This window comes from Peromyscus eremicus, chromosome X (assembly GCF_949786415.1).
Source record: "Peromyscus eremicus chromosome X, PerEre_H2_v1, whole genome shotgun sequence".
Lineage (NCBI taxonomy): Eukaryota > Metazoa > Chordata > Mammalia > Rodentia > Cricetidae > Peromyscus > Peromyscus eremicus.
In genome coordinates this window covers 15,455,950-15,483,914 of record NC_081439.1, presented here as the reverse complement: position 1 = coordinate 15,483,914, position 27,965 = coordinate 15,455,950, and the positions used below count along the sequence as shown (strand labels likewise).

The window sequence follows — 27,965 nt, the reverse complement described above, 5'->3', positions numbered from 1 at the left end:
CAGGGAAATAGTGGAACTCAGATGAAAGGGAGTTCTTTTAGTCTCTGGCCCACCGGGAGACCCTGTGAAAAGTAAAGAACTGCCTGTCTGTCTTTATGGCAAACCTACTGTCATTAAAACGATGGTGTACAGTTCCATTAAAAAATCAAACCTGTTTTTGTTATAAAATATGATTTTTTAGTTATGTTTGGATAGAGCTAAAAATAATTCAGAAGGCTTTTGCGATTTTTCTTGTCATTGCCTGGGAGCTCAGTAACAGCTAGGGCATCTATGCATTATTGGACCAATAGGCACATTGTTCCTTGATGCTCAGGTATGACCTAAGAGGGGAAGAAGGCCCCAAAGGATAAGAGGCCCCAGTGGCGGCTTGCTTGGCTTGCTGCTGTGAGCAGTTAAATTCAGATTAGGTGAGGGCCTGGAGGACAGTGAGTGCGTCAGAAGTGGGTTCGAGGCTGGGGTGAGTGGGAGGAGCGTGTCCTTGTACACGTCTTGAGCGTGAGGCGCAGGGGGCTGTCGGGAGCAGGTTCTGGACATCACCAACCACGTCTCTTAGGCAACAGGCAGCTACAGCGTTGGAAGGAAAGTGCAGGAGCCTCCCAGCCAGACTAGCAGCAACCTCGCCAGCATATGCTTGCAGACTCTGAACCAGCCAATCCTACACTAAGAAGAGCTCATCTTTCCAATGTGGTAGGGACTTCCTGTTGCTGTTGCCATGGTTCCGCGGGCGGGACTTAAGAGAGGCTTCCTTTGTTTGAATGGTTCTCTAGTCCCCTTGCTCAGGTTTGAGTGCGTTGTGTGTTGTTCATCCCACCTGTCTTTCCTAGCCTTCATCTTATGGGCTGTGGGCAGAAAAGCAGCGGAAAAGATGGATGATCCTCCGAAGATGGACGATCCTCCGATGTGGGTGCCTGTCTGTTTCTTTAAAGTCTTAGATGGCAGTGTTGCGCCATACAGCCCCTTCTCCTCAGCCCTATGTGTTTGAAAAAATACTGTGAGTCTTTTTAAACTAAAAAGGCTTTTTTCCCTTTCCTTGTCCCCTTTTCTTCCCTTTCTCCTCCCCTCCCCTTCCTTTTCCTCTAGTAGGATTTGTGCCTGCCTGGAACTGGCAATTGAGTTAATAAATTCTAGACTTACCTTGTTAATATCACAGCCTTAGAACAAATCCCTTTATTTTTCAAGTTGGCTTTACTGTTGTAGGGCAGCCTAGACACTACAGCTACTTGTATTTTGGCTTCCCTGAAAGGCCTTATTATTCTACCCCCTGCTTGTCCTGGGGTTTGTGTTCTTTCAATGTAGAATTTGTTTCACTTCCGTCTGGAAAATTTCTGTAAAGTGTTAATGAAAACAAGTTTTTTCCTGCAGTCCCATCACCTCATGGTCACCATTAATTACATTTTATGGTAATTGCCTTAGAGATTTTCTAATCCATACGGGTCTTTTAAACATACTAGGATGCATATTTGTGCCTTTGCTTTAGCATCTTAAAAACCCTTTTATAGAATCAGACCAAATTCCATTGATAGATGTAATTGCTATATGTCACATTAAAAATTTTATATATTTAGCTTGAGTTATTTGTCACTTGAACATTTTCTTCAGTGTGACAAAATTATTTAAAAACTGATATGAAAAGTACAAACAACCCATAACCCCATCTCATTATCAAATATTTTAAAAGTATTGTTGCTGAGGACAAGATTTGTACTAGTTTGCTTCCTTTTTGCTCACCATTTATATTTAAGCACATAAAAAAGTGGCTACCAGTGTGTTCTGAATAAATATGTTGTGTGTAAGAATTAGTGTTTGATTTCGGCGGGGTAATTTTGTTTACAAATATGGTGTGACATTTTGTAATATCCTGTAGTGTTTAGTTTCCTACATGCTTTTTCTTTCCATTTAAACAGTGGGAGTAATAAGTATATTATTAGAACGTAAAACCACCTTTTGTTTCCAGGTTTACATTCCTTTCCAGAGTGTCTTGTTTTTTTCTTGTATTTAGCACAAAAAGGTGTTCTACAAGAGTGTATAATTTAGAATGTGATTCCACATCTGTGTGCCACAGTTGCCATGAATATAAAAGGTGGTGACTGCAGTATCTGCTTCAGTGTTGATAGCCTGCATACATAGCTCAACAGGTTCTTAACTTGGGTCCTCACTGCTAGATGTCACATTATTGCTGTCTGTCCTGGTGGCCATGACATGTGTAGTAGGGAGAGAGTTTTAAACCAACTTTTTATTTATTTGTATTTGAGTCTGGGTGTGATAAAATCTCTTTAAATGTAACCTCCTGAGATTCCCATTTCTACCTTCTAGTAGGAAAAGCATTATGTAATTTTGAGTGAACTGAGTCAAGGAGGAAAATATTAATACATTACTCAATGACATTGCTTTAATTTACAAAGAATATTTTCATACATTCTTATTGTATTTCTACAAGTAGATTCATTGACTTTACAAGTCCAAACTTTTTTATTAATGAAATTTGTTTTTGACAATATTATATGTAAGTCCAAACTTTTATTCTATGGGTACATGCATGAAAGTTAATTCCCATTCTATGTGAACTTTGAGTTTTTGTGCGCTCATAATCATTTATAAATTTTAAAAAATAGTATTGATTTTATGTTGCAAATGTAGAAATTAACCCCACTGTAACATATTTATTATAAATGTTTCCTTTTTAATGATGTTTGTGGTCTTTAGCTATATAATTATTAGTACCCCCCCACCCCCACCTCTCTGTCGGGGGTGGAACTTAGAGCTTGGAGACTTGATGAACACACTACCACTGAACTACTGCTCTGCCTTCCTCCAAGCGCTGAATCCGATTGTCTACCGCTTTATTCTTTAGAACGGAGCTGAAAGTCTCATCTGGTCCTACCTCCCCTGCCACTTATTTTTAGTCTAATCTGTTTAGTTTTCCACTGTCCTGATGAAGTCCCCATCAAAATGCTTTGAAAACCTCAAATAAGTAAAAATTCCAAGTGACTACATGTTTAAGGTTTTCCCTAACAACTTGCTAAAATCACTACCCTCTAGGACTCCAATATATGTCTATTCTGTATATCCCTGAACTTGTAGTCATTTAGCACAATTACATGCTTTTTAAACTCTCACTAGAAGTACTAGATCCCACAGCTTCTGAGTCATTAAAGCTGCCCATGCGTGTACCTAAATTTAACCTTCACCGATGAGGGCAGAGCTGGTAGTTGTGGAAGCAATTATCTCCCTCCTTCAGTGTAGCTGAAAGGCAAAGAATTGCTGGTAGTGAGAGTAAGCAATGATGGTGTTGTCAAAGGAAGAGATGAGTGTGGCTGGGAGTGGTAGATTCACTAACCATGACTCTTCTACCATTTCCACCCTAAAAGGAATGTCAGCGTTGAGAGAAGACCTACAGGAACTCCACTTGCTTTCTCTGTCCTCTGGCAGTCTTACTTTATTGTTTCCATGGAGAAGGCTGACTACTCCTTTGATCCTGTCCAGTGGGTGTGGGAGTTTACAAACCTGCTAAAGAAATTGTTTCACACATTCACTATTAGTCTATCACTAATTCCATATGATGACATGGCAGTCTCTTTTGTTTGCTTGTTTTGTTGGTTATTTTTGAGATAGGGTATGTATGCCTATGCAGTCCAATGTGTTTCTGTTCTTCTGCCTCAGCCTTCCATGTTCTGGGATAACAAGTGTGTTGCAAGCCTGACTTTCTGATTCATTTCTATTGTAGTCGCCTTGGAATATATGGAAGAGAATAAATGAAAAAGTGTGATCTTTTCTTAATGTGTTTTACAAATATGTAATAACATTCATTTTTTTCCGTAATTGTGGTAATATATTGTTCAATATTAGATCATGAAATAGTTTTTTCTTACTAGGTAATAAGAATATTTTCTTAAAATTCAAATTTCCCAATAGTCTATCATATATATCTTCTACAATATGATTAGCAGTTCCTTCATTATTTCTGAAAAAGAAAAAATAATGCTACAATAAACATTGTTAGTACGTCATTGCCCTCATTTAAACAATGTGCCTACTGTGGTTTCTGCCAAGTGGATACATACTGCAAAACTCCTCTGACCAAGAAAACTTGCCAGTATCTGCACCATTGCGTTTTGAGATTACTGTTAACCTTCAGAATGTTACTATGCTGAGATTTGAGTTTGCTGTCTTAGTTTTTAAAAAATATCTTTTATATTATTTGTGATTCAGTGCTCGCTCTTTCATACATTTTTATATACTCTGTGAAAATGACTTTAAGATTTCATATGTGATATTGGTTTTAAAGGGAACACATTGCGGCATGGGAGTATGTCTCAGTGGTACTGAGCTTTCCTAGCAAGTGGGCAAGTAAATCCAATTACACAAAAAAAGAACCAAAACAACAAACAAACAGTAAATAAATGAACATTAAACCAATCCAAACATTTCTCAAGGAACATCCTGTCAGCCATGCACCCCAAACATTTCCAAATGCGGATTTATAATCTGAGAAAGATCATAGTCACAGACTGCCTGCCCTATATAAACTGTCATCATGGTTCAGTTCTAGAGTTGGTCCATCTTAGGATTCTCCCTGGTGTCTATCAGTTAAACAGGGTAACATGTATGACTTTCCTCTCATTTCACACCCCAGTACCTTGAGCTAGCTATTTCTGAGTGATCCCGCCACACTAAGATTGCAGAGGACAGAACATATAGATCTTCCTTCGTGGGAACCACTGGTCATGTTATAAGACAGGACCCAATCCTAACCATATGTTGTGGTGTCTTGTTGCAGCAGAAGCTTTCGGGCTTTGATTCTCAGAAGCTTACATGTATAGTCTTAGCCATAAGACCACAAACTCTGGAGGCACAAATTTTAAGGGGTTGGTTGGGGACACAAAATTTCCTTACATCTTCAAAATGGCAGACAGAGTTCTGCTACAAAGTGTTAAAACCTGTGATACTAGATAATTAAATTTAGGAAAAAGTATCTTGTGCTATTTGGAAAAGAAATGATGCACACAGTCACATGAAGAAATAGGACCCAACTCTGTAGAGAGGTTTTCAATGATGGATGTGGCTAGGGCACAAGAAGGTAGCAAAGATACACTACCTTGGAAAAAAGTTTTGTTTGTTTTTTTATGTCATTTGATTAGTTTATACCTGGCTAACAGCTTACCAGTGTTGCAGACCTAAGCATAGGGGCTACTTCTGGGTGCCTGGTATTAAGGATGGTTAAGTTTACTCATTTTCTTACTTTCCTTTGTCACATCCTTTGACACTAGGAGGAAAGCTTAGAGAGCTTGAGACTAGTAGATTTCCAACTTTGTTAGGGGAGGGGTGTAGATGAAGAGGTTCTTCTCTTACACTCTCCTGCCTGATTGCTGCTACCCTCAGCTTCTGGTTCTTTTTTCTTAAAGTTAAAGAAACAGCCTGCCCAGAGAACAAAAAGTTTTCCTGTCGGGTTACTTTTTTTTCCCCCCAGTAAAGCAGGAGAGGCTGATGGCTCTTGGACTGGAAGGGGTGATCTCTTGAGCCCTGGCCAAGGCCTGTCTTACCCTGCTCACAGGACTGTTTAACTCCCTCTCCCCTTTTGAGTAAATATGTGTTTTTCCCCACCTTTGACTTCTCTGAGGATTGAGTTAAAATATAAGACAGGAGCAGAGTGGTGCAAGCAGGGTAAGGTAGAACATCACAGAAGGGCATAGTCTTCTATGCTGCCCAGGGCATGACCATGAGTAGGAGACTTTGGAGGGGAAGAGAAGGGTCCCCAAGAAGAAAGAAAGGCTCCATTGGCTGCCCGCTGTGTGTCATGGGGCCATGAGGTAGGGAGTTAGGATTAGAGGGGATGAGTGCTGCAAGGAAGCCAGTGAGTGCAGCCACTTGAGAAGCCGGATCAAAGGCGGGGAGGAGTGGGAGGAGTGTGTCCAGGGACTGGCGTCCATCTCACGTGGTGCGCGGTGCACAGGGCCAGAGGTCCTCCTTATCAGCAGCAGTCCCATTCTACATCAGCGAGCTCATCCCTTGGTCAGCAGAGAATCACAGCACTGGAGGGAAGTGCAGGCCTGCCTCAGGACAGTGCTGCCGCCAAGGCCCCTCAGGACACTTGTGCTCAGGCTGCAGTTCACCACCACTACTACAAGGAGCAGCATCTTTGCAATGTGGTAGGGATTTCCTCTTGCTGTTGCTATGGTCCAAGAGCAGAACTAAGGGAGGCTTCCTTTGTTGGTATAGACTGATTAGCTACTTGGGCAAGTGTGAGTTGTGAGTTTCCTGTATCATCTGTCTGGTCAGTCGTCTCAGTAGGTTGGCTTTTTTTCATCTTCATTTAATGGGCTGGAGGCAGAAAATTCTCAGAAAAGATGACCTTTTCTCTGATATTGGTGCTTTACGGCTCTCTGACCCTTAGATGGCAGTATTTCTCAGTGCAGCGGGCCGCTCTGCACCATCCCCCCTCCCTTCTTGTGTCGAAAAAAAAATCCCCTGCTGTGGAGCATTTTTTCTAATGTAGAGGCTTAAAAAAAAAAGTCTTGGAGCAGGAGATTAAGTTACCAGCTTCCTCTGAGGTTCCCTCCCAACTCTCTACCTCTTGGACAAAGCCCTTTTCTTTTCTAGTTGGCCTTGCTTTATTGGGGCAGCCTAGGAACTCATTTTTCCCTCTTCTGGCCTTGGAGTTTATGCACCTTTGCAAATATTTTCTTGCAGTATAGATTGTACTTCACTGCATTCTGGACATTTTCTGGGAGTATTAATGAAAACAATTTTTACTCACAGTCCTATCACCCAGTGATCACCATTAATTCCACTTTGTGATCCTTGCTTCAGAGGTTTTCCATACAGGTGCATTTAAAGCATACTGAGATCCATATTTGCACATTACAAAAACCCTGTGGAATTATTGCTGTGAGTCTCATTACCTGTACAGTTACTGTGAGTTACCTTCAAAGCCCACATATCTAGCTAGCCTATGGTAGCTTTATCCTAGTAATGAGCTGCAGCTATGACACAGTTCTTTCAGAGCTCACATGAAAAACAAAAGGAGCCCTTGAATCCCTATGTAAATGTTAAACAACAAAGGACTTTTCCCTGGGATAGGAGCTTTACTAGTTATACCCATCCCCAACCAGGACACCAACAGAACAGGTCTAATAGCCTGCCCTCCACACCAGCATCTGTTGAACACAGGAGCATCTCTTCTGGTTAATTGATTTTGTTTATGCATGTGTCATTTCATAAAACTGTAATGTCTACAGTTTCTTTTTTCTTCTTTTTTGGGGGAGATGTTTGAAGACACAGTTTCTATGTGTACCAGCCCTGGCTGTCCAGGAACTCACAGAGATCCACCTGCCTCTGCCTCCCTAGTGCTAGGATTAAAGGAGTGCGCCACCACTGCCTGGCATATTTGCAGTTTCTTAAATGATCTTTCCTTCCACTTTCTTGTGGGGATGTGTTTGTTATCACAATTACCAAAATAGTCTTTGTTTGCTGTTTGACATTCTTACTTGGTGTGTCTTTTACTCGTTTTTGGATTACAGGACAGAAAAGCATCTTCTAAGCCACTGTGTTGGCTAGAGACTTGATAGAGGAGGGCCATTGGTAAACCTTTATGCTTGCCTTCAAGTTTCCTGATGTGTTGATAACTGACTCCACGTGTATTGTGCTGTGTCTGGAAGCATGCATTAAAAGTAGTAAATAATTACCTGTTTCAGGGAGATGGTGCTTTGCATAATAGTCAAGAGATGTTTTTACCTTGTCTCCTGGCAAGGGTAGATTCACTATTATTCTTGTTATCTACTGTATTTACTACAGTATGTAGTAACGACCCTTTATTTTTTATGAGACATGTCTTGCTATGTATATATAGCCTTGACTAATCTGATACTTGCTATACAGCCCAGGCTAACCTTGAACTCTTGGGAATCCTCAGTCTCCCCAAGTGCTGAGATTACATGCACCTGTGATATCAGAAGATATTGGGGTTTTGTGGACATCTATTGAGATTTCTGGGTTCTTATGTCCCAGAACAAGGAGCTAGACAAAGAAATGTAGATAATAGCAGAAATAGACACAATTTATCAGAAAGGAAAACACTTCCAAGGGAGAAAGTGGGGTGGAGTTGGGAGGTTAGAAGCATAGAGGACTGACCCATTTATAGGTCATTTGCATAGTGCAGGCTTTTTTGCTCATACTCTGTTTTTTAACATGTAGGCCTTGGTAGTATGTATAGTGCATATTGTTCTCGTCTTCCTCTCTGCCAGCTCATTTATTCTGGATGAGAGAGAGCAATGGCTTCACTAATCACAGTTGTTCTAACATTTCCACACTTAAAGAGGGTGTCCATTTTTGCATGGTGAAACTGTTTTGAATCTGCTTCCTTTCTTTGATGTATGCCAACCTGACTTCATTGTTTGGATGAAGAGGGCTGGCTGCTCCCTGCTTAATCTGCCAAGGAGATCTCTTCATGCATACACTCTTACTTTAAAAATGAAATTCATTTCTATAAATTTTTATTTAATGGACTGGAGAGATGGCTTATTGGTTAAGAGCACTGGTTGCTCTTCCAAAGGACCCAGGTTTGATTCCTAGCTCCCCACAGGATAGCTCACAACTGTCTGTAACTCCAGTTCTGAGATATCCAGTACCATCTTCTGGATGCCATACAGTGGATATGCATACAGTGAATAAACTATATGCTGGGAAAGCATCCATACGCATAAAATAAATTTTTAAAATATTTAAAAATTAAAAGTGTGTGTGTGTGTGTGTGTGTGTGTGTGTGTGAGAGAGAGAGAGAGAGAGAGAGAGAGAGAGAGAGAGAGAGAGAGAGAGAGAGAAAGAGAGAGAGAGATGTGATACACATATGGAATTCAGAGGACAGCTTTTGGGAATTGGTTCTTTCCTTCCATCATGTGGGTCCTGGAAATGGAATTCAGGTCCACAGGCTTGGAGGCAGACAACTTACCTGCTGAGTCATCTTGCTGGCCTGACAATTCATTTCTATTGTAATTTTGGAACACACAGATAATAATAAAGGAAATAATCATTACTGAAGATCTCATAAACATCTTATTTCAATGTGTTTTGTGTATCACATTAATTTTTCCACATTTTCAAACACTATAAATATACTCTCTCAAAGTATGTTATCCAATACTGAATTCTAAAGTTTTCATATTAAATAATACATTTTTGGAAATTCAAATTTCTCAGTATTCTAGCACATGTATCTTCCATAATGTATTTTGAAATTCCTATATTTTTTCTGAATTAGAAAAATTGTACAACAAATACCATTAATATGTCATTTCTCTAATTTCAGACAATGTGCCTTTTGTGGATTGCTAAAGTAGAGATGAAAATAATATCTTTTAAATTATTTTGAGATTTGGTATCTTTTCATGCCTTTAATATCCATGCATGTGGGGTTTTTGTTTTACTTTTTACTTTTTTTTTCCAGTTCTGGGGAGCGAACCAAAGATTGATGCATTTAGGCAAGCACCTGACCACTGAGCCCAGGCCCTCTTTTAAAAATATTTGTATATTTGATGTAATTGATGATTGTCTTGCAGATATCTTCTCAGTGTCTGAGAAATGTAACACTTATTAATTTCACAGTGAGTACCTGACAGACACAGTGCATTTAAAACATTCAGAACATCTCCTGCAATTATGTATTTTTGGGAGCCTTGTGTGAAAATTGCTTTGTATCAAGCACGTCCTATTACTTGTATTTGTGCTACTCCACTACATAAGGAATTTGCCCAGGTTTCTGACATTGTTACAGATGACAGATTTATCTTGCACTTATATGGTTTTGATCCATTGTGTATTCATTCTCTATTGGTAAACTAATAATTTTTGTGTATCTCTTCTAACCAAGATTTCTCACCAAGATGTTATTTTATATTTACTAATTGAACTGACATGACCAAAGATGCTCCCAGGTGTTTAACATTGATGAGTTTTCTTTATTATGTGCTGCCATCTTGGGATAATGGAGCCTTCTCATATTCTGTCTCTCTTCTGTGAACTTATATATTTTCACAGGGAACCAGAACAGCTGAAGACTTTCCCATTTTGTATATTTTCAGTTTCTGTATAATGTGAATTCTTACATTGAGAAGAAGCGAAGGCATGTCCATGTTCTTTACATTCACCCTATTTTTCTGTTCCTAATACTAGTTTGTTTCCTTTCTGAGATGTGATGTGAACATTTGGGGATGAATGAACATCTCCACACACCTGCTTTTCATATGATTTGACTCTACAAGGATTTTCTTGTTCACAGTGGGATCTAGAATCCAGCTGAGTTTTTTGCCACATGGATTATCTTTATTATGTTCAAAGTCTCTCTGTGACTTGATGTCTTAAGATTTCTCCTGGAATTTCTGTAGTCATCTTCAAAGTTCTGGTCTTTCTGTTGTTACCATGTTCCTGAAGGTTTCCTGCATCACATATCCATGGAGCTTATATGGGGGGGGGGGGGGGAAATCCTGCAAAACACATTCCTCTAAGAGGAAGTTCACAGCTACATCTTCACAGGTCACACACTTCATATCTGCTTCCCAACTTTGCTGCTCCCATCACAACAGCTTCTGGGGTCAGTTGTCACAAAGTGACAGAAATTGGGTCACCTGAATCCTCTCTTAGCAATCAAGATAATGCCCTTTCAGACTACTTTTTTTCTTTTCAGATACTGTCTTCTTTTGTTTCTTGCTGCCCAGGCCCTCACTAGGCTGGCGAGGCTGAACTTGAATACTGTAGCCCAGGCAGGCCTTGACCTTGAGATCTACTGCTTCTTACTTGCTCTCCACTTTATTTATTTATTTGTTTGTTTGTTTGTTTGTTTGTTTATTATTTTTGAGATAGGGTCTCTCAATGAACCTGGAGCTGAACATCTATCTGGCTAAACTGGCTGGCCAGTAAGTTCCAGGAATCTGGCTGTCTCCCCTATTACCCTCTCTGGGTTACAAAGTATGCTTACTGGGTGCTAAGGATACAAACCCAGGTCCTCATGCTTAGTAGGGCAAGCAACTGAACCATTTAGCTAGACCCTAGTCAAGGAATGATTGGTGAACGGCATGAGAAGAGTTGGTGTTGGTGCTCTTGGAAGGCTACTGTAAACCAAGGAGCGAGAACATAGACATTGTCTAGGATTGGAGCATTTGCAGATTAAAGAGGAGGAAAGAAGGAGCATAGGAAATAGTTTTGAGGGGTTCATAGCTACAGGTCTTGTATATGGTAAGGAACAGTGTGGCCAGTAGAGTGGGGTCTCCAGGAAGTTGAAGGCTGTGGATCTGATGTGGAACCATTAGGAGTTGGAAGGTCAGGAGATGGGACTGCTGGTGATGAGAGAGGAGAATGAAAGAACAGGACACCATGGAAAGGCATAGTCTGCCCATGGCTGCCCATGGCATGGCCACAGGCAGGGAGGCTTAGCAAGAGAAAATGAGAATGTCCCCAGGGAGAGGACCCACTGGTGGCCTTCTCAGTGTTGTGGACACCAAGGTGAGCAGTTACTTTTAAAGGTTGAGGGCTGCACAGAAGACAGCGCAAGCACCGGAGTGGGAGGAGTATGTCCAGGGAATTGGCACTTGTCTCAGTTCTGGCACAGCAGGAATAATTAGGCAGTGTGTTTCTTGTATCAGTGCTCTAAACTCTTAGCCTGCAATTCACAACAGCTTTAGAAGGAATATTTAGGCAAACCCCAGGCTGGAGACTAGAGGTCACCTCTGGGTTCCTATACAGTCCTAGAACCTGCCAGTCTTAGGGTAGACTTCCTCTCCTGTCTCTCCCACTTCATTCATGCTTCCTGTGGCTCATATACTCCCTGTTGCTGTTGCCGTGGTTCTGAAGGCAGGACTAACGTTTCTGTGCTGGAGTCTTTGCTGGTACTAGTTCATTCATTATCTTCCCTTTCATCCTACTTGGTCTCCTCAGCCAAGTCTCTGAGTTTTCCACAGAAAAGTAGCTGGAAAGATGGATTTTCCTCTGGTTTAGGGATGGCAGTGATGTGCCTTGCCACAGCTACTCCACCTTTTGCACTGCCCTTCACCTTGGAAAAAGCCATGCCTTTTGCTGGAGAAGCCCTTCCTATTGTGGTGGGGCTGCTGCCTTCTGGACAAAACGTCATCATTTAGTAATAGAAATAGAACCCTTTAGAGTTTCAGACATTCGGTTCTCCCATGGAATTGCATAGATACCTTAGCAACTTGGCATTTCTGCTTCTCTGAAAGATCTTTCTGATTTCTTGGACCCATTGATGTCCTGGGATTTACAGGCCTTTCTCAACATATTCATCCTGTATAGTAACTATTCTTTCTCACTGTAGAAAATTCAGAAGGCTGATATTATACAATACAGAAAGCTAATCTTATGCATAGTCCCCTTGCTGAAAGATTAAGCTTTCATAATGAACTGCGATAATTTTCCTAGATATTTTCATTCATGAAGTATATTTAACTGAACTGGGGGCATGGGATTTTTGTTGTTGTTGTTGTTTGTTTGTTTGTTTGTTTGTTTTCGAGACAGGGTTTCTCTATGTAGTTTTTGGTTCCTATCCTGGATCTCACTCTGTAGACCAGGCTGGCCTCGAACTCACAGAGACCTTCCGGGCTCTGCCTCCCGAGTGCTGGGATTAAAGGCGTGTGCCACCACCGCCCAGCTCGTGTTTTATTATAACTTAAACATACTGCTTTTTAGAGCTCAGTTTTAGATTTTTGAAAAATACCCTTTTTTACATTATACACATTTTTGTTTAAGAACTAAAATGTAAAGTAGTGAAAGCTTCAGTTAAATAGGAGATCAGAGTATAGTAACTCATGGTTCAAGGACAGTCATCAGCATGCAGTCTTGTGAGGGTAGGAGCTGAGATTTATGCTTAATCCGAACGCAGCACCTGGAGGAATGTCTTTACTGTAGTCTGTGCTCAGTGAGTGTGGCGAAATAAAACATTTGCATTTTTCATTGTGTATATATGTGCCATTGTACTCATAGCATTGTGTTGTAAAGACTTTTCTACATCATTTTTTCTATTTATTATTTTGTTTTGAAAATCAATTTTATTAGCTTCAGCCTGGTTAGTTCACTCAAGGGGAAACCTTTTAGCTAGCTGGTAACGAACAGAGCCCTGATCTTTCTAAGTTCAAAGTGCTTTCCTTTATTCTGTGAGGTTTAACTACATGCTATGTATCACAGAATTTCTCTGGGTAATGTGATGGACCTGTTATTGTTGCTCCATGAGTTGATTTGATTGGCTCTCACTATATTTCCTGTATTTCAAGGACACTGTTCTGTATCATAGGCAAGTCATAGCAACTAAGATTTTGGAAATTTTCTCAAGGTTAACTGAGAAAGAGTTAAAAATCTGTAATTAGCTTAAATTGTTACATTGGATTTTTTATTTGGATCATGTATGAAGTAGGGGGGCTCAGAAGAATATAGAATTTAGAAATACGAATTTAGGGAACAAACTACCAATGTACTCTTGTAATTAAGAACACAATTTTTTCACAGGAAACAATGTGTTTGAAGGAAAACTAGTCTTATTGAAATATTTTTTATTCTCTAAGATCAGCTACTGGTTTTGATGTTTCTTTGGCATGCCTGACATACCTGGAAAAAAAATCTTGTATTTGCTACTGAGAATTTTCTTTTTAAATACCACTCTATACAAATAATATAACTTTAACTACACTGTCAAATTCTTTGCCGTAAAAACAAAAACAAACAAACAAACAAACAAAAAACCGAAAAAATGTTTGAATAGCTATCCAATTATGCACTAATTTTTTCCCTTCCTGTAGAAGAGGGGAAGGGGTGATTGATTACTCAAGAAAATTTGTCTCCAGTCACTTTTGCCCTTCTTCCTTATTTTATTATCTAGTCTCTTCATTTCTCTAGGATGTTTCCCCAATTTTGAGAGGATAGCACTTGACAAAGGAAAGTAGATCCAAGGAGGGATGTCCTTAAACATCCATGTTCTCAGTAGTCCCCATTTTTCTATTACGTACTGCTTATGGAAACAGGAAAGAGGGGGAAGGTGTTTGAAAAAGAGTCTGATAGCACTTCAAGTCTCTTAGAGATGAATGGAAGATTGAAGATGAAAGAAATAATGGACATTGTTAGAATTAACAGTACTACGGAATGCCAAACTGTTCAAACTGGTTTTTAATTAAGTGGTTAAAAAGAATGTCTGGTTAATTAATTCTAGGATTTCTGCGAGAATTTTAAGACCAGGCAAGGCTTCCAGCACTCTTGAAGCAGAAGCAGGAAAATTACAGCAAGTTAAAGAAGAGCCAAGCCATGATAGTGGGTTTCATGACAGATTGGGCTATAGAGTGAGAGCCTGAACAATAAAAGAAAACAGAACGATATGAATTATAATGGAAAACACCACAACAAAATTGGTGATTAAATGGTGGGGTATATACTTTTTTTCCCCCTCTGAAACAGTGTCTTACCGTATATCTTATATAAAGCTCAGGCTGGCTTGAAACTCATACTGTAGCCCAAGTAGCAATGGAACTAGAGATCTTTATGCCCCAGCATCCCTGGGGCTTGGAGTACAGGCATACATCACTATATATAGTTTCATTAAAACACTTCTTTCTAGACTCAGTTTCAGGGAAGTAATCAGCCACAGTGTCATGATGGCAGTGAAGTAGCTACAGTGACATAATAGTTGTTGCTATAGCAACAGGAATAATCTGACAGTACATAGGAAGTGTCTGTTCCTAGCCACTGGCTGAAGAGACATAAGAGCAAACAGACGATAGAAGCCGCACCTACCTTGAGAGCTGCCCTACGGCAGAGCCGAAAATCATACAATCTGGAACGGTTATTTCAGTGGACAATGGGGCTGGTCAGGTAGAGTTTTAACATCTGATCATAAAATCTTTATGTTTTTGGTCCCAAGCAGTGGTTCACATTAAGATTCTGATTGGGAACTTGAACTTGGGCTTTGGGTATACATAGAATTCCTGTTTGACATGTTTCCTCCACTGCCTAGTGCCATCTGCCTGCAGAATCTGAATCCATCAGAGCAGCTCTGACTGGTGCATCCCCAGACAAGGCTGCGGATTTGGGTATTAGCACAGGGCTGAAAGTTAAGCACCCAAAAGATCAGTTGCTGAATGATGACAGATGCTCCTCTCCCTTTAAAACTCTTTGCAGGAAAAGGAGAAGAGATGACAATGAGGAAGACCCCCACCTTCCCCGTCATTCGAAGAGGAATAAGAAGGACCAGGCCTTCCAGGACCCGCAGGCTATAGAGGTAGGAACTATGGCCACCCAAGCTTCTCCACTTGACTCATTGCCCGCTCTGTGGTGTTCATTTCCATCTCCACGAGGCAAGAGAACTCTCCCAGATGCCCTCGGGAAAGTCTTCTCCTTGGCTGCAATGGCTTTGGGGCAGAGCAGGATTTTAAGTATTGCCATAAGCGTGATTTTACTGTGCATCAGAACAAAGACAGGACTGACAGAGAGGCTTTCCCAAGCACAACCAGGAGGAATGGGGTTCCAGAAATTCCTCCACCTTGCAAATGGGGAGGGAGAATCGAACCCCTTCTACAGTTAGGACAGAAGTAAATTGCAAGAACAGAGAGGCATGCTACTGGCTACAGTGCACTTCTGGCTTTCTCCCTGAAAACCTAAGAGCCAAGTGGGGTTGTGTGAAGGGATTTGGGAAAGCTTTAGGGATGCTTGTGCTGAAGAGCTGGCATTTCAACTTCAACAGACTTCACTTTAACAACCAGTAAGTGGTAATGCAGCATGGTTTGGATGGAAGCATAAGTTAGTGAGGAGGGAGCGTTGTAAAGGGTTTCTGGACAAGTCTCATCAGGTAATGAGTAAGTATGGCTCAATGTTTGCTTTCTCAAACAAGAGATAAAAGGCTTATCAACATGTGCCTTCCTCTGGGACACAAACACAGGTAGGTTTTGGATAAAATGTACCCAGACCTACCCGAGTCAAGCAAGGAGTGTTGTTGACCCACTGAGTTTTCTGTTGCATATGGTCAGCTAAATATGAATACTGGCCTTTTTTTCCAAGGTTAGCATCCTTAGACCTCCGTGTAAATCTGCTCCCTGGAACAAAGGTGCGAGATATGGTAGTGCAAACATAAGACCGAAAGCCTTGGTACATGTCTGTCTTCCTGATAAAGAACAATGGCTTCACAGTGTTGTCCTGATGGCTGAGTAAAAGAAGAAATGGACAGTGTGGGGTGAGCTGTGGGTCACTAGTACTGATCCCAGACCTCTACTCTGCTATTGATCACATGGGAACTAATGCTCAAGTTCCAAGGAAACAGCAGTAAGACAAATGGGAAAAATACATTAAGGGCCTCACACTTATTCCAGTTAGACTTCTGTGCATCCTTGATTTTCCCCAACTGTTGGGACTACAGCTCTTTGTGACACCACTGTTTTAGGCTGGGTTAGTTAGGCTGTCTGCTGGAATGTTTGGTAGCCTCTTACATTTCTTTCTGGTGTTAGCAGTTTGTGGTCCATGCTGGTTAGTTTAACTGCCAGCCTCACAGGACATGGAACCCCCTGAGAGGAGGATCTCTTTTTAATACTCTTCTGTATTCTTTGAAATGTCATGCATGGATATGATTTTCTTGATCATCTTCACCTACAGTCTCTCCCTGCAGCTCTACCTTAGACTCCTCCAACCAATATCGGTCTAAATGTCAGAGCCTCCTTTTCACTGTGTATCCATGTACCTGTTTAACTCACTCTGTCCAGCTAGTGCTTCTGAAGTGCACAGAGCCTCGGGGTCATCCACTGAGTCCCAGGTAACTGACCAGGGGCCATCTACCCAGAGAGAAGTGACTCTTCCTTCTCCAGCAGCCATCAGTGGCCAATAGCTCCTTAGCTAGAGGTCCAGCCACAAGAGCACCTCCCAGGGGATTAACCTGGCTTCATCATGTTCAGGTAACCACAACTACCATGAGTTCCCGTGTGCAAGAGCCATACCATAACCAGGGGACAGTGTTTCACAGCACTCCTCCCTGTAATCTGGCTCTTACATTCCTTCTGCCTCCTCATCTACAATATTCCCTGAGCCCAAGGGCAAGGGCAGGTGGTGTATATGTCCCCTCTGTGGCTGAGCACTCACAGTTGCTTAGTGTCAGCACTTTGAACAGTTATGTGTTTCTACGTTGACCACTACTCATTGCAACTAGAAGCTTCTGAAACCAGTGTTGAGAGCAGTGCAGACCTATACATGCAAACATAAATATTTAGAAGGCAGTTTAACAACATAACCATTTAGCAGAACAACAGTAAGTCCACCCCCAGCACTTTGGAGGAACTATGGGCTCACTAATAATAGGTTTTGACTATGTTTACAGTGCCAGGCATACACTCATTCATGTGGAGCAGGCCTCAGACCCAATCAGGAGAAGAATTGGTTAGCCCCAGACACAGAACTGCAACTATTCCACCAGTGGATTCATCATGCCTGGCGGGCTAGTATTATACCATGCAGGGTCCAGCAATAGGTAAGATCACTTATGTCTTTTCCCTTATGACAGCCAGCATTTATATATACCTTCTCGGTACTGTGGACATTGGCCAGCTGGGAGAGTTTCTTGGTGAGTTGAAGACTGATTTCCCTGTGACCTGCAACAGAAGTGTATAGTGTCTCGGCTACACGGTCCTACCATCTTGTTCTGTTGGGCAACCAAGAGCAATGGCAATAGCCTTTATTATTTGGTCACCTCTAAGGCTGGCCAGACAATAGGGAGGTAATTTATGTGCCATGCTGAGATTTTACTTAATGACCTATGGCTTCTGGGAATACCATTGTTCACCCACATGCAGTATCCTTATTCAGAATAGTGTGTATGGGGCATGGAGAGATGGCTCAGTCATTAGGAGTATTGTCTGCTCTTCCAGGAGACCTGGGTTCAATTCCCAGAACCACATGGCACACTTGTCTGTAACTCAAGTTCCAGGGGATCTGACACCTTTACAGACATACATGCAGGCAAAACACCAATGCACAGAGGATAAACGAATCATTAAAAAATAACGTGTATGACCTCATTTACCATCTAGTGTATTTCCTTAAAGCTTGTTCATACATCCTTAGTTTTCCTTAGCATGTCCACATCCTGCCTTCTATTCTCCACTCCTTTCCCCCTATTCTCACTTAAACTTTAACCCCCAGAATTTCCCTCACATTCTTTCATATCACATGCCTTCCACCACCTCCTCTTGTTTTATATGTTTTACCTGGGGTCTAAGGCCATGGGTTCTCATGTAGCTTCTCTCTGCACACTTCATTTTGGTTAGCCCTTACCCCAACTCCTGGTTTTCCAATTCCCATCACTCCAGAAACTGCAAGAACCCTTCAGACAGCAGGATTTCTGCTCTCTATGTTCATTTTACCAGTATTCTACTATTTCCCTTCTCTTCAACCAGACGTCCCCCAACCCAATGGCCTGTTCTAGTTTCTTGGGTTCCAAATGGACTTTAGGATAAGCACACAAAACAAAATATTTGAGGCCTGGACCCACATTTGAGTGAAAAGTTGTGGTGTTTTTCCTCTTGGGGATTGGGTAACCTTACACGGTGTAATTTTTTCCAAGGTTGTTCATTGACTTTCAAATAGTCTTACTGAGGAATTATTTCTGTCAGTTTGGGGTATGTGTGTGGGGTATGTCTTGATTTTTGGTGAATGTAGAAAGAGCCAACCCATTGTAGGTGGTGCCACTCCCTGGGCAAGGCATCCAGAATGTATAGGAGAAAAGGAAAGCCAGCTATAAGCAAACCATCAATCAAGCAAGGATCCCTGTGCTTTCTCTTTCTGCTCATGACTGAAGGTGAGATGCTGCTCTTAAATTCCTGCTTTGACTTCCCTGAAGTAAGGGATGAAAACCTGGATCTGTAAGCCAAAGAAAAACTTTCAACCCTGAGTTGCTTTGGGTCAGGGTGTTTTATCACCGCAACAGAAATGAACTGAGTAGGGGGCCATTTCCATCACTCTTGATTTCTTTGTATGATCTGGAAGACAGAGCAATTGAGGGCTCTGAGTCTCTTACTGAGCCAAAGAGACGTCATTTGTTGTGTTGTCAAAGCCTAAGCAAAGTGGGTACCCCTGAAATGACCTTCTTGGGAGATACATTCATTGGATGGGTGTGCATGGGGTGGGGGAGCTTGGCCAAAGATGGCCTAATAGCTTGTAGACACTTTAAGGACCCTTGTCCATGGAGCATGCCCAAGTATGGCAAGCACTCTCATGTGCAAGTTCACGTTAGAAGCTGAGTTGTGGACTGAGGACAATCATGTCCACGTGTTTTGTGCAGGTCAGGCTTTCCTAGTCATCTTTGATTTGCTTTGTTGAAATCCATTCCCTTCTTTCACACAGATGAGGCGACATAGCTTGTATCACAGGTTGAATTTTTCAGTTGAAATACAGGTTAGAACTCAAGGTCTGGCCCAATTTTACCTTCTGGTCTTCAGAGAGCCTGGATCAGGCCCCCTACCTGCCCACAGAACTTCAGATATGAATGTCCTTCATTCCCTTGCTCATTAACAAAGTAGTAGTGATTCAACAGTCTTCTGACTCAAGAGAGTGTGCATCGTTCTGGACAGATCATAGAAGGTGGGCCTCCAGTGCAAATGTGGGGAGCCTTTGGGAGTTCTTAGTCTAGAGACTGCAGTGGGCATGCTTGGGCTTGTCAGTTTCAGTTAGTAAAAAACAGCATGTAATTCCAGGGGTACAGCGGGTTTAAGGGTGAATTTGTTACACTATTGGGGTTCAGAAACAAATGTCTCTCAGGTATATAGGAATAGAATTGCACAGAAAGCTGGGGTTGAAGGTAGAAAAATCGTGGATCCACTCGCTTTTCACTTTAGGAAGCATTATCCAGTTCTATATCACGAATATACATGAATTTCCATTCAGTGTTTGTGATGCTATTCCATGATAACATGTTCCCTATGGCTTCCGTTTCCATATTCCCGTCATTACTGTCTTTAGCCAATTGAAGGTCTCTTTCTACCTCCTGTGAAGCCTGGAGACTGGCTATCCTTCTTCCAGGTGCTGTCTTCCTTCTCTCCTGTGATTCTAAGCTGCTGTCTGCATCCCTGCCACCATCTGTCTGGCAGTTCCTTTTCTACAGCTGCTCACTGCACCCCACTTTCTGCAGCTGCCCCTTCCTTGGCCATAGCTTACACTGGAGAACTCAACCTGGGGAGCCTGCTAACCTCAATCCCGGGAATGTATGTTTACCCTGCCAGGAGTCCTCTGCAGTGGCTGGGATGTTCTCCTGTGTATGTACAGAGCTCTCAGCGACTCTTTCCTCCTCCACTCTCTGGGTATCACTGCATGTTCCTTTGTGTTTCTGCCAACATCATCAAGATGAGCACAGCCTGTTTGGGGATACTTTGCAAAACTGTGAGGGTGGCTTCTGAGTTCTTTGTCCTCCTTTCCCATCCGTCGATTAGAATATCTGTCTGCTCAGCTCAATGGAGTTCTCAGCATGAAACCCCGGGCATCCACATGTTCTTGCCATGACGGTTCTTGTGCTTTCTATGGCTGGAGAAATTCCCTAGGGACCACAAACCCTCATCTTATCATGTGTCTGCCTCTCAAAATCATCCTCACACTCTTCAGCTCCTGTTCTGCCTGTTAGTATTCTGCCTGTCCTACACTGGCTGGTGCAGGTGCCTTTCATTCTTTCTTTTAGTCATTTATTTTATTCTTTAAGATCATAATATTATTATATCGTCTCCCCCTTCCCTTTGTCCCTTGAGACCCTTTCATATGCCCCTCCTTCTTGCTCAATGTCAAATTTTTGGCCTCTTTTTCTTTAATGTGATCACACACACACACACACACACACACACACACACACACACACAGTGACTCAAAAATACAACCTGCCGAGTCTGCATGATCTTATTTTATGCATGTGTTCTGGACTGAGCATTTGGTATTGGATAACCAGCTGGTGTGCTCTTTTCTCCCACTATCCCTTTAGTTGGCTATTGGTGTTATTTTTGTTTTCTTTTGTTTTGTTTTTGTAGCATTGAGTGACTCAGGCCTTCCCTGTCCACTTTGGCATGTCTGTTATGGTTGTTCTTCTGTTCATGCTTAGGCCCTCTTGGTGGTGAGACTTTATGGGTGCAGTTTCTCTCATTCCCAGAAGACAGTCTCACTGCAGACTCCATGATCCTCTGGTTCTAACAATCTTTCTGCCCCCCCTCTTCCACTGTTTTCGTTGTGTCTGTTGTGACGGGGCTCCACAATTCTGCATTTTCATTAGTTGTGCTTTTCTTTATTGATTCTGTCTGTTGTATAAGGAAGTTTCCATGATGATGCATGGAGACCACACTTCTCTGTGGGTATAAGGTAAATATTTAGAATGTACTTAGGGAATATGCTGTCTTGGTAAAGTGGCAGTTACTGGTTCTCCAGATTCCATTACTACATCTACCCTTGGGTAGTTGGCTAAGTTTCCTGTACCAGGTGTGATTTCCCTCCTACTGATCAGGGCTTAAGGCTGATTAAGGGTCTGCAGGTTACCATTGATGTTTGTGCCACTATCGCACCCTTAGGGTTTTCTAACCGTGTTGGTCGTTGTAGTCCACGGGCATCATTGCTGGGTAGGACTGCTGGTTGCATCCCTCTTTTGCAAGCTTTTACTCATGAAAGGTAGTCAGCCATGATAGCTAGTCCTCAGGGAGGAGGCTTTCAGGTCAGTTCCAGCTCAGGGGCCTCTGGGGACAGGATGAGATCCCTTCTCCATTAGTAAATACACAAGCATGTGTTTGGGTAGATTGGGCATCGAAAGGGCATGTGCCTACCCAGGCATTCTCTCACAAGTACAGCCCAAGTGAGTATGGCTCTGAGCCTACTGAGACAAAAGCACCACAGGTGGTTCTCTGTCCTGTCCTCAAATAGAACTACACCTGTTCTCTGCTGGCCACACAGCTTCTCTGGCTCTGAGGAAAACATGCAGACTTTATTAAGGCCTTGAACAAAGTATAACCTTGCCAATGCACATGCAGCTGGGCCACATCATCATTGTTTAGCACACCTCGAATTTTTAAATGGTGAGGTGTTCTTCCCCAGATACTTCTTAAATATGCTTTTATTTTATAGAGTGTGTGGATCTGCAAGGGTGTGCCCAAAACAAGTGCTAAACTGTGTTGAGAGTGCAGATAAACAAGAGTGGGCTTTGTGTGAATGAAGAGATGGCTGAGCAGCTGGGAACAGTAGCCTCTCTTTTAGAGGACATGGACATCCATTCTGAGGGTTTCCATCCACCTGTAACTCCAATTGGAGAGCATGCATCCCCCTGTTCTGACCTGCACAGGCACCTAAGTACTCATTGTGCACATAGCATATACTCAAGAACACATAAATCAATCAATCTTTTTTGTTTGTTTGTTTGTTTTCAGACAGGGTTTTTCTGTGTAGGCCTGGCTGTCCCGAAACTCATTCTGTAGACCAATATTGCTTTGAACTCACAGAAATCCAACTTTCTCACTCTCCAGGTGCTGGGATTAAAGGCATGTGCCACTACCATCCAGCCAATAAACATTCTTTTTTCCCGAAAGGATTGGGTTTCCTACTTGAGTGGGCATTCTGAAGAGACGTTTCTGGGACCAGTCAGGACATGCTAAGAAGCATTCATGTGTCAATAAAATTTTGGACAGTCTTGAAGCATATCAGGTCTTTTATGTTCTGGGAAAAGAACTCACCTCTGAAACTTAGGTGTAGGAAGATGAAAGTATTTCTGTTATGAAGAGAAGTTTGGGCTGTAAAAGGGCAAGCCCATCAAGCAGTAAACCAATTCACAGTTGGTCCTGCATCATAAATATTTCTTTAATTCAAAGATTCCTGCTCAAGGTCATTCTCATGGCAGGCATGTTACATTGTCCAGGCTTTGTAAGTGGGAGGACTGTTGATTAGATGAATAGCCACTGTGGATGGAGAAAGCACTGCTGGGGAGTAGAAGGTTAGTCTGTCTTCGCCACAATGGAGCACACTGAGCACTCTTCCCAAGGTCTCTTCTCCAGCACTACACTTCATTTCTCTAATCTCTTGTTGGAAGTCAGGAGGAACTGAGTCTCACTTAGATTTTCATTGGCATTGTGGTAGCATTCTGTGATTCAGTTACTTACCAAGTGAATCTTTGTCTATAAACCTCTTGCTATAGATGAGACAGAAAGTAAAGATATCACAAAAAGAGAAATAATGGTTTCCTGTCTCAAGCTGTATAAGTGTGTGGTGGTTTGAGTAAGAATAGCTCCAATAGCTCATATATTTAAATGTTGATCCTCAGTAGATGAATCTGTTTTGGAAGGATTGGGAAGTACGGCCTTGTTTGAGAAGGTGTGTCACTATGAGGGTGGGCTTTGAGGTTTCAAACCCCCATGCCATGCCATTCCCAGTTTGCTCCCCTGATTCTCTCTGTGCCTCATGGTTGTGTGTCCAGTTATAAGTTCTCAGCACCTGTTCCAGCCAATGCCTGCCTTCCTGCTCCATGCAGCCTCCATGTGGTCACAGACTCTAACTACCCTCTGAAACAGTAGGTCTCCAATAGCTCTTCTGTAAGCCACCTTAGTCATGGTGTCTTCACAACAATAGAAAGTCACTAAGACAACATTAGTCTGTTTCCGACCTATTATTAGTGTTGACATTTATTAACTACCCTTCAAAGTTTTCAAACGACATATGATAAGAAATCAGGAACATCATTCTTATCATCAAAAACACAACTGTACCCTCCTTGTTACCAGAAATGGGCCGGAAGACTCTATTTAATTAATAGAAGTAATATCGTTTAGATGAATTTCATTTATTTCAGACTTCTTTCTGTTGTTCATTCTTTTTACCTGTCTCCCTGCCTATCTACCTGATGGCTCACTGTTTGGGCAGATTCTCAATACACAGCTAGGACTGGCCTGGAACTCACTATGTAATCCAGACTGACCTCCAGATCCTCCTACCTCTGCCTCCCAAGTGGTGGTATATCAGGTATGTGCTAATATGCCCTGGCAGTTACTTCCTTTATAAAAATTGTTTAGTGATATCTAGTTGTTAATATTTGAGACACTGAAGTTGTAAAACCCATCAGTGACCATTATTGTAATAATGATGCTCTACATAAGTGAGTAAAAATTTTATGTCAACTAGAAATGAGAGGCTGGTCTTCTATTGTTTTCTTCTCAATGGCTCTGAAGAATTCCATTCAGGGCTGTGAGTTTTTCTGTAAGTTCTCATAGGCAGGGTCTCAGGTGGTTCAAGTTCACCTCAACATGACTATTTTGCCCAAGATGATCATAACCTTGACATTCTGATCCTCCAAACTCTACCTGGTTCTACACCAGTGCTTCTCGGCACCTGGTGTTCTAAACTGGGCTTCAACCCAGTATTTCCTATGTGCTAGGTGAGCTCTCTATCCATGTCACCATATCCTCAGCCCCTTAATGTACTATATCCCCTCTTCATATGATACTATAATCTTCATGACACAAGAGTGTAAACCTAATATTCTCCCATTTCTGATGGTTCCCCTACTTGCCATATTGTTCAGAATATAGTCCAGCAGGAATAAAAAAAAGAAAGAAAAAAGAAGAAAGAGAGAAAGACACATACAGAAAAGGGAAACCAGATTGTGTACTGTGTGATTTTATTCAATGTGATAGGTTACCTCGCTTTTGAGTGTTTATAAGCAAAACATACAGTAAAATTGCTACATCTAGATTTTTCCACTGGAGGCCTTTAAGAGGTATAGTTTGTCTGGGTTCCTCTGAGACCTCTTTCACAAGCATAGTCCTTAGATCCATGGAAAGCTATTTGACAGTTACACACAGATTCATTTGCCTTCTGTGTCTCTCACGGACAGTCTTGGAATGCATGAATCTCATTGCATATATGCTGCCATATGATACCTGTGGGTGATGTAGTGAGATGAGGCGATCCACATGACCTGAGATTGATGACACATCTTGATTTCTGTCACTGTTACAGCTACAAACATGAAAAATGTCCTTATAAGACATAGAATACTGCTGGGCGGTAGTGGATCATGCCTTTAATCCCAGCACTCAGGAGGCAGAGGCAGGCCGATCTCTGTGAGGACAGCCTGGTCTACAAAGAGAATTCTAGGATAGGCTCCAAAGCTAGACAAAGAAACCCTGTCCAAAAAAAAAAAAAAACAAAAAAGACATACAATACTAATATTGTTCACCATTTCAATTCAGAAAAGGGTCACTGTGATCACCTCCTCCCCCTTTGAAAGTATTAAGATTAAAGACAAGAAGTCCATGGGTGTGTCACAAGTGTGTGTTCCTGTACCCAAGGAGCTGTAATTCAAGGTTCTGTGCATGTGAGGAAAGTACTCTACCACTGAGTTGCGTCCCTAGTCTATGGAATTCCAAAATAACACACTTTTTGTGTGGGAAGGGAACCCCACATAGTATCACCAGTAAGAAAGAGTGAAGTTCTATCCAGGAAAGACAGTATTAGGAGCAAACACGCAGTACAGAAAGCACACTGAACCACAAACAGGAGACCAAGGGGTGTTAGTCATTAGAAATGCTGAGTATTGGCATACAGCTGTCATTTAAAACTATCAAAGGCATTTGGAGATATGAGTGGAGCTGTGAATTGCTATAGGAAGAACACTTATGTCCACTCTTGGGGACAGGTATGGAAAGATCCTGTTATTTTTGTGTGTACCTGTGCATGTATATATATATGTAAATGGAGCTTTCCCCATCATTTCTTTGCCACATTGGAACGTGGACCTGCATTCCATCTTACTTGTTTCATCAAATCCCTATCACAGTCTGCAGCATTGATTGTTGCTTTCTCCTGGAGGTTGGGAGCATACTTCCCTGGTGCAGGTAATTGGGATGCACGGTACAAACAGGGCCAGAGGATATGTGGAGGCATTTGGAGTGAGAAAGCCTGTGTTTGAACCCTCTCCCTGACATTCCCAGAGACTGGCCTTTGGGCCTGTGGGACATCTCTTTCCTGGTCTGTCAAATGGGTACCATTAACCCCAGCTTGAGCGATGGTGCTGCTGTGAGAAACGAATGAGCTACCCAAGTGATTGCACTTTATAGACTGTGAAGCCTTTTGTAGAGTGTGATGCCAGTATTCTTCAAGCTGAACAGGAAATGATGACAGTATCATAATAGCCATCCTCCTTCTGTCTTTCTCCTTCCAGTCGTCAAGCAGTGATAATGAAAGGATCCACAGCAGCATCAATAACCCCAACAGAGAAAGTGTACCAGAGAGCAGCTTAAACCAGAACATTGCCGAACTTAACTCCAATATCCCCGAGTTCTCCCACGAGGACTATGCATTGTTCCAAGGTCATGGTCCTTACTCCCACATTAACCAGATCTTGAAGGAGGCTCACTTCTACAGCCTACAGCAGAGAGGACAATCTCCGACATGATCACCTAGGCGCTCCTCCCTTGTTTATAAAAAGCAATGGCATTCACATAAAGCAGTCTTGGCTTTTGTCTGTATTTTCAGTAAGAGGTCAATGGGCATTTGTAATCTTTTGCTGTTTTGCTCCACCACTGCGATTTCAAAAGGTCCTTCATGACAGTTTGATATGTTTTCTGTCAAGTCTGGTGTCCAGTTCATGTTAAAATAGCAACATGAGGACTTCTCCTGATACTGAATGACTTATATGTTCAATTCGGGTTGGGTTCCAAGTCACTCATCTAGGGTCTCTGTGTTAAATGTCGTTTTAAAATGTGACTCCTTCTGAAAAGCTAAGTGGCCCAAAAAAGAATGTGCGGTTTTCATTAAAACTTGAAAGAAGAAACAACAACAAGAAACGAGCCAACACCAACCGGTAATGAGCATTGGGTAGGAGGGAGAATGTGACTGGTTCTCATTCTGCAATGAATGACAGGGCTGCTCCTCAGAAGGGAGATGTTCTTCAGAAATCAATCTCTATTTACAATGGTGCCAATGTCAGCCCATGCAGTTGTAAATGTGAAGCCTGTGTCTAGTAACTGCACTCTTTGTATTCCAAGGGAGAAGCCTTCTTCCTTGAATGCTCCCGTGTGTGCCCTTCAGACCTTGTGCAAAGCACTTGTAATTCTGTCAGAGAAGTGCATAGCAATGCCGTGGCTTAAGTACAAACCCTACTTGTGAACCGCTTATGTATTGTTCCTTACAGTTCCATCTATTATGTCTAATGTTGATAAAGTCTAAGCTACTGGACGTGATATCTGACTCAAGAGGTCTTGTAAAGCTGGGTGGGATGACTGTCCGTTGTCTAACAAGTCATTCACGGGGAAGAGGGCATCTCACATCATCAAAATCCATACAGTTGTTTGGGGCAGGGTGGGCTAGTGGAACAGTGCCTGTTTTCCCTGTGGCAGACCCCAGTAAAGGTCTAACTATCAGCACAATTCCTGTGGCTTGTGATGTGTGAACTGAGGCACCATTAGAAGAAACAGGCAATGCCCCTTTGTAATGGATCTGTCCCTGAGTTCATTCACATCTAGCAACCAATCCAACCTGTGCAGGGACTCACTTCTTTAATGCTTACACTTTTTCAGTGGTCAGGTAGGTGATCAAGGAACCAGAAGGCATCATACTTTCTGCCCTTTAGCTGTGAGCACTACAACTTGTTTTAACATTTAATGGGAATAGCCTTAGTCTCTTTGCTAAGCAAGCTCTCTATAAAGGGAACTACATGCCATGTGAAGGACATTTTTGTTTCTCATGAAATCTTTTATTCATTTAACATACCAATCCCAGATCCCCCTCTTCTCTGCTCCTGCCCCTCCAGCCTTCTCACCTCCAACCCACCCCACATTCCCTCCTATAAGAAGGTAAGGTCTTCCCCAGGGGAGTCAGCAGAGCCTGGTACATTCAGTAGAGGCAAGTCCAAGCCCCTTCCCCTGCCTCAAGGCTCTAAAGGTGTCCCACCATAGGGAGTGGGCTCCAAAATTCAGCCCATGCACCAGGGATGGATTCTGATCTTC

At 42.1% G+C, this 27,965-nt stretch overlaps 2 protein-coding genes across 4 annotated transcripts in view; both read left to right on the top strand.

Moving 5' to 3' along the window:
- The window catches only part of LOC131898843 (protein FAM156A/FAM156B-like), a 75,528-nt gene that overhangs the window by 36,316 nt on the left and 11,247 nt on the right, over nucleotides 1-27,965 (top strand). The window contains exon 3 of the mRNA XM_059250073.1: nucleotides 15,157-15,256. The gene's annotated coding sequence lies outside the window, so the exon portion shown is untranslated. The remainder of the gene's footprint in view (nucleotides 1-15,156; nucleotides 15,257-27,965) is intronic.
- On the top strand, nucleotides 513-27,200 carry LOC131898845 (protein FAM104A-like). Of its 3 annotated transcripts, none has more exons than XM_059250076.1 (3): nucleotides 513-687; nucleotides 15,157-15,256; nucleotides 26,180-27,200. In XM_059250076.1, the coding sequence occupies exons 1-3, from the start codon at nucleotides 683-685 to the stop codon at nucleotides 26,411-26,413; spliced, it is 339 nt and encodes a 112-aa protein (XP_059106059.1). In that variant the 5' UTR covers nucleotides 513-682; the 3' UTR covers nucleotides 26,414-27,200. The 3 variants fall into 3 exon arrangements, with proteins under 3 accessions (XP_059106059.1, XP_059106058.1, XP_059106057.1); XM_059250075.1 differs by lacking the exon at nucleotides 513-687 and adding an exon at nucleotides 6,017-6,146; XM_059250074.1 differs by lacking the exon at nucleotides 513-687 and adding an exon at nucleotides 14,684-14,850.

Bases quoted from the DNA above. Each gene is read 5' to 3' on its own strand.
- LOC131898845 (XM_059250074.1), top strand. The intron at 15,257-26,179 runs GTAGGAACTATG...TTCTCCTTCCAG, and splicing joins AGGACCCGCAGGCTATAGAG to TCGTCAAGCAGTGATAATGA.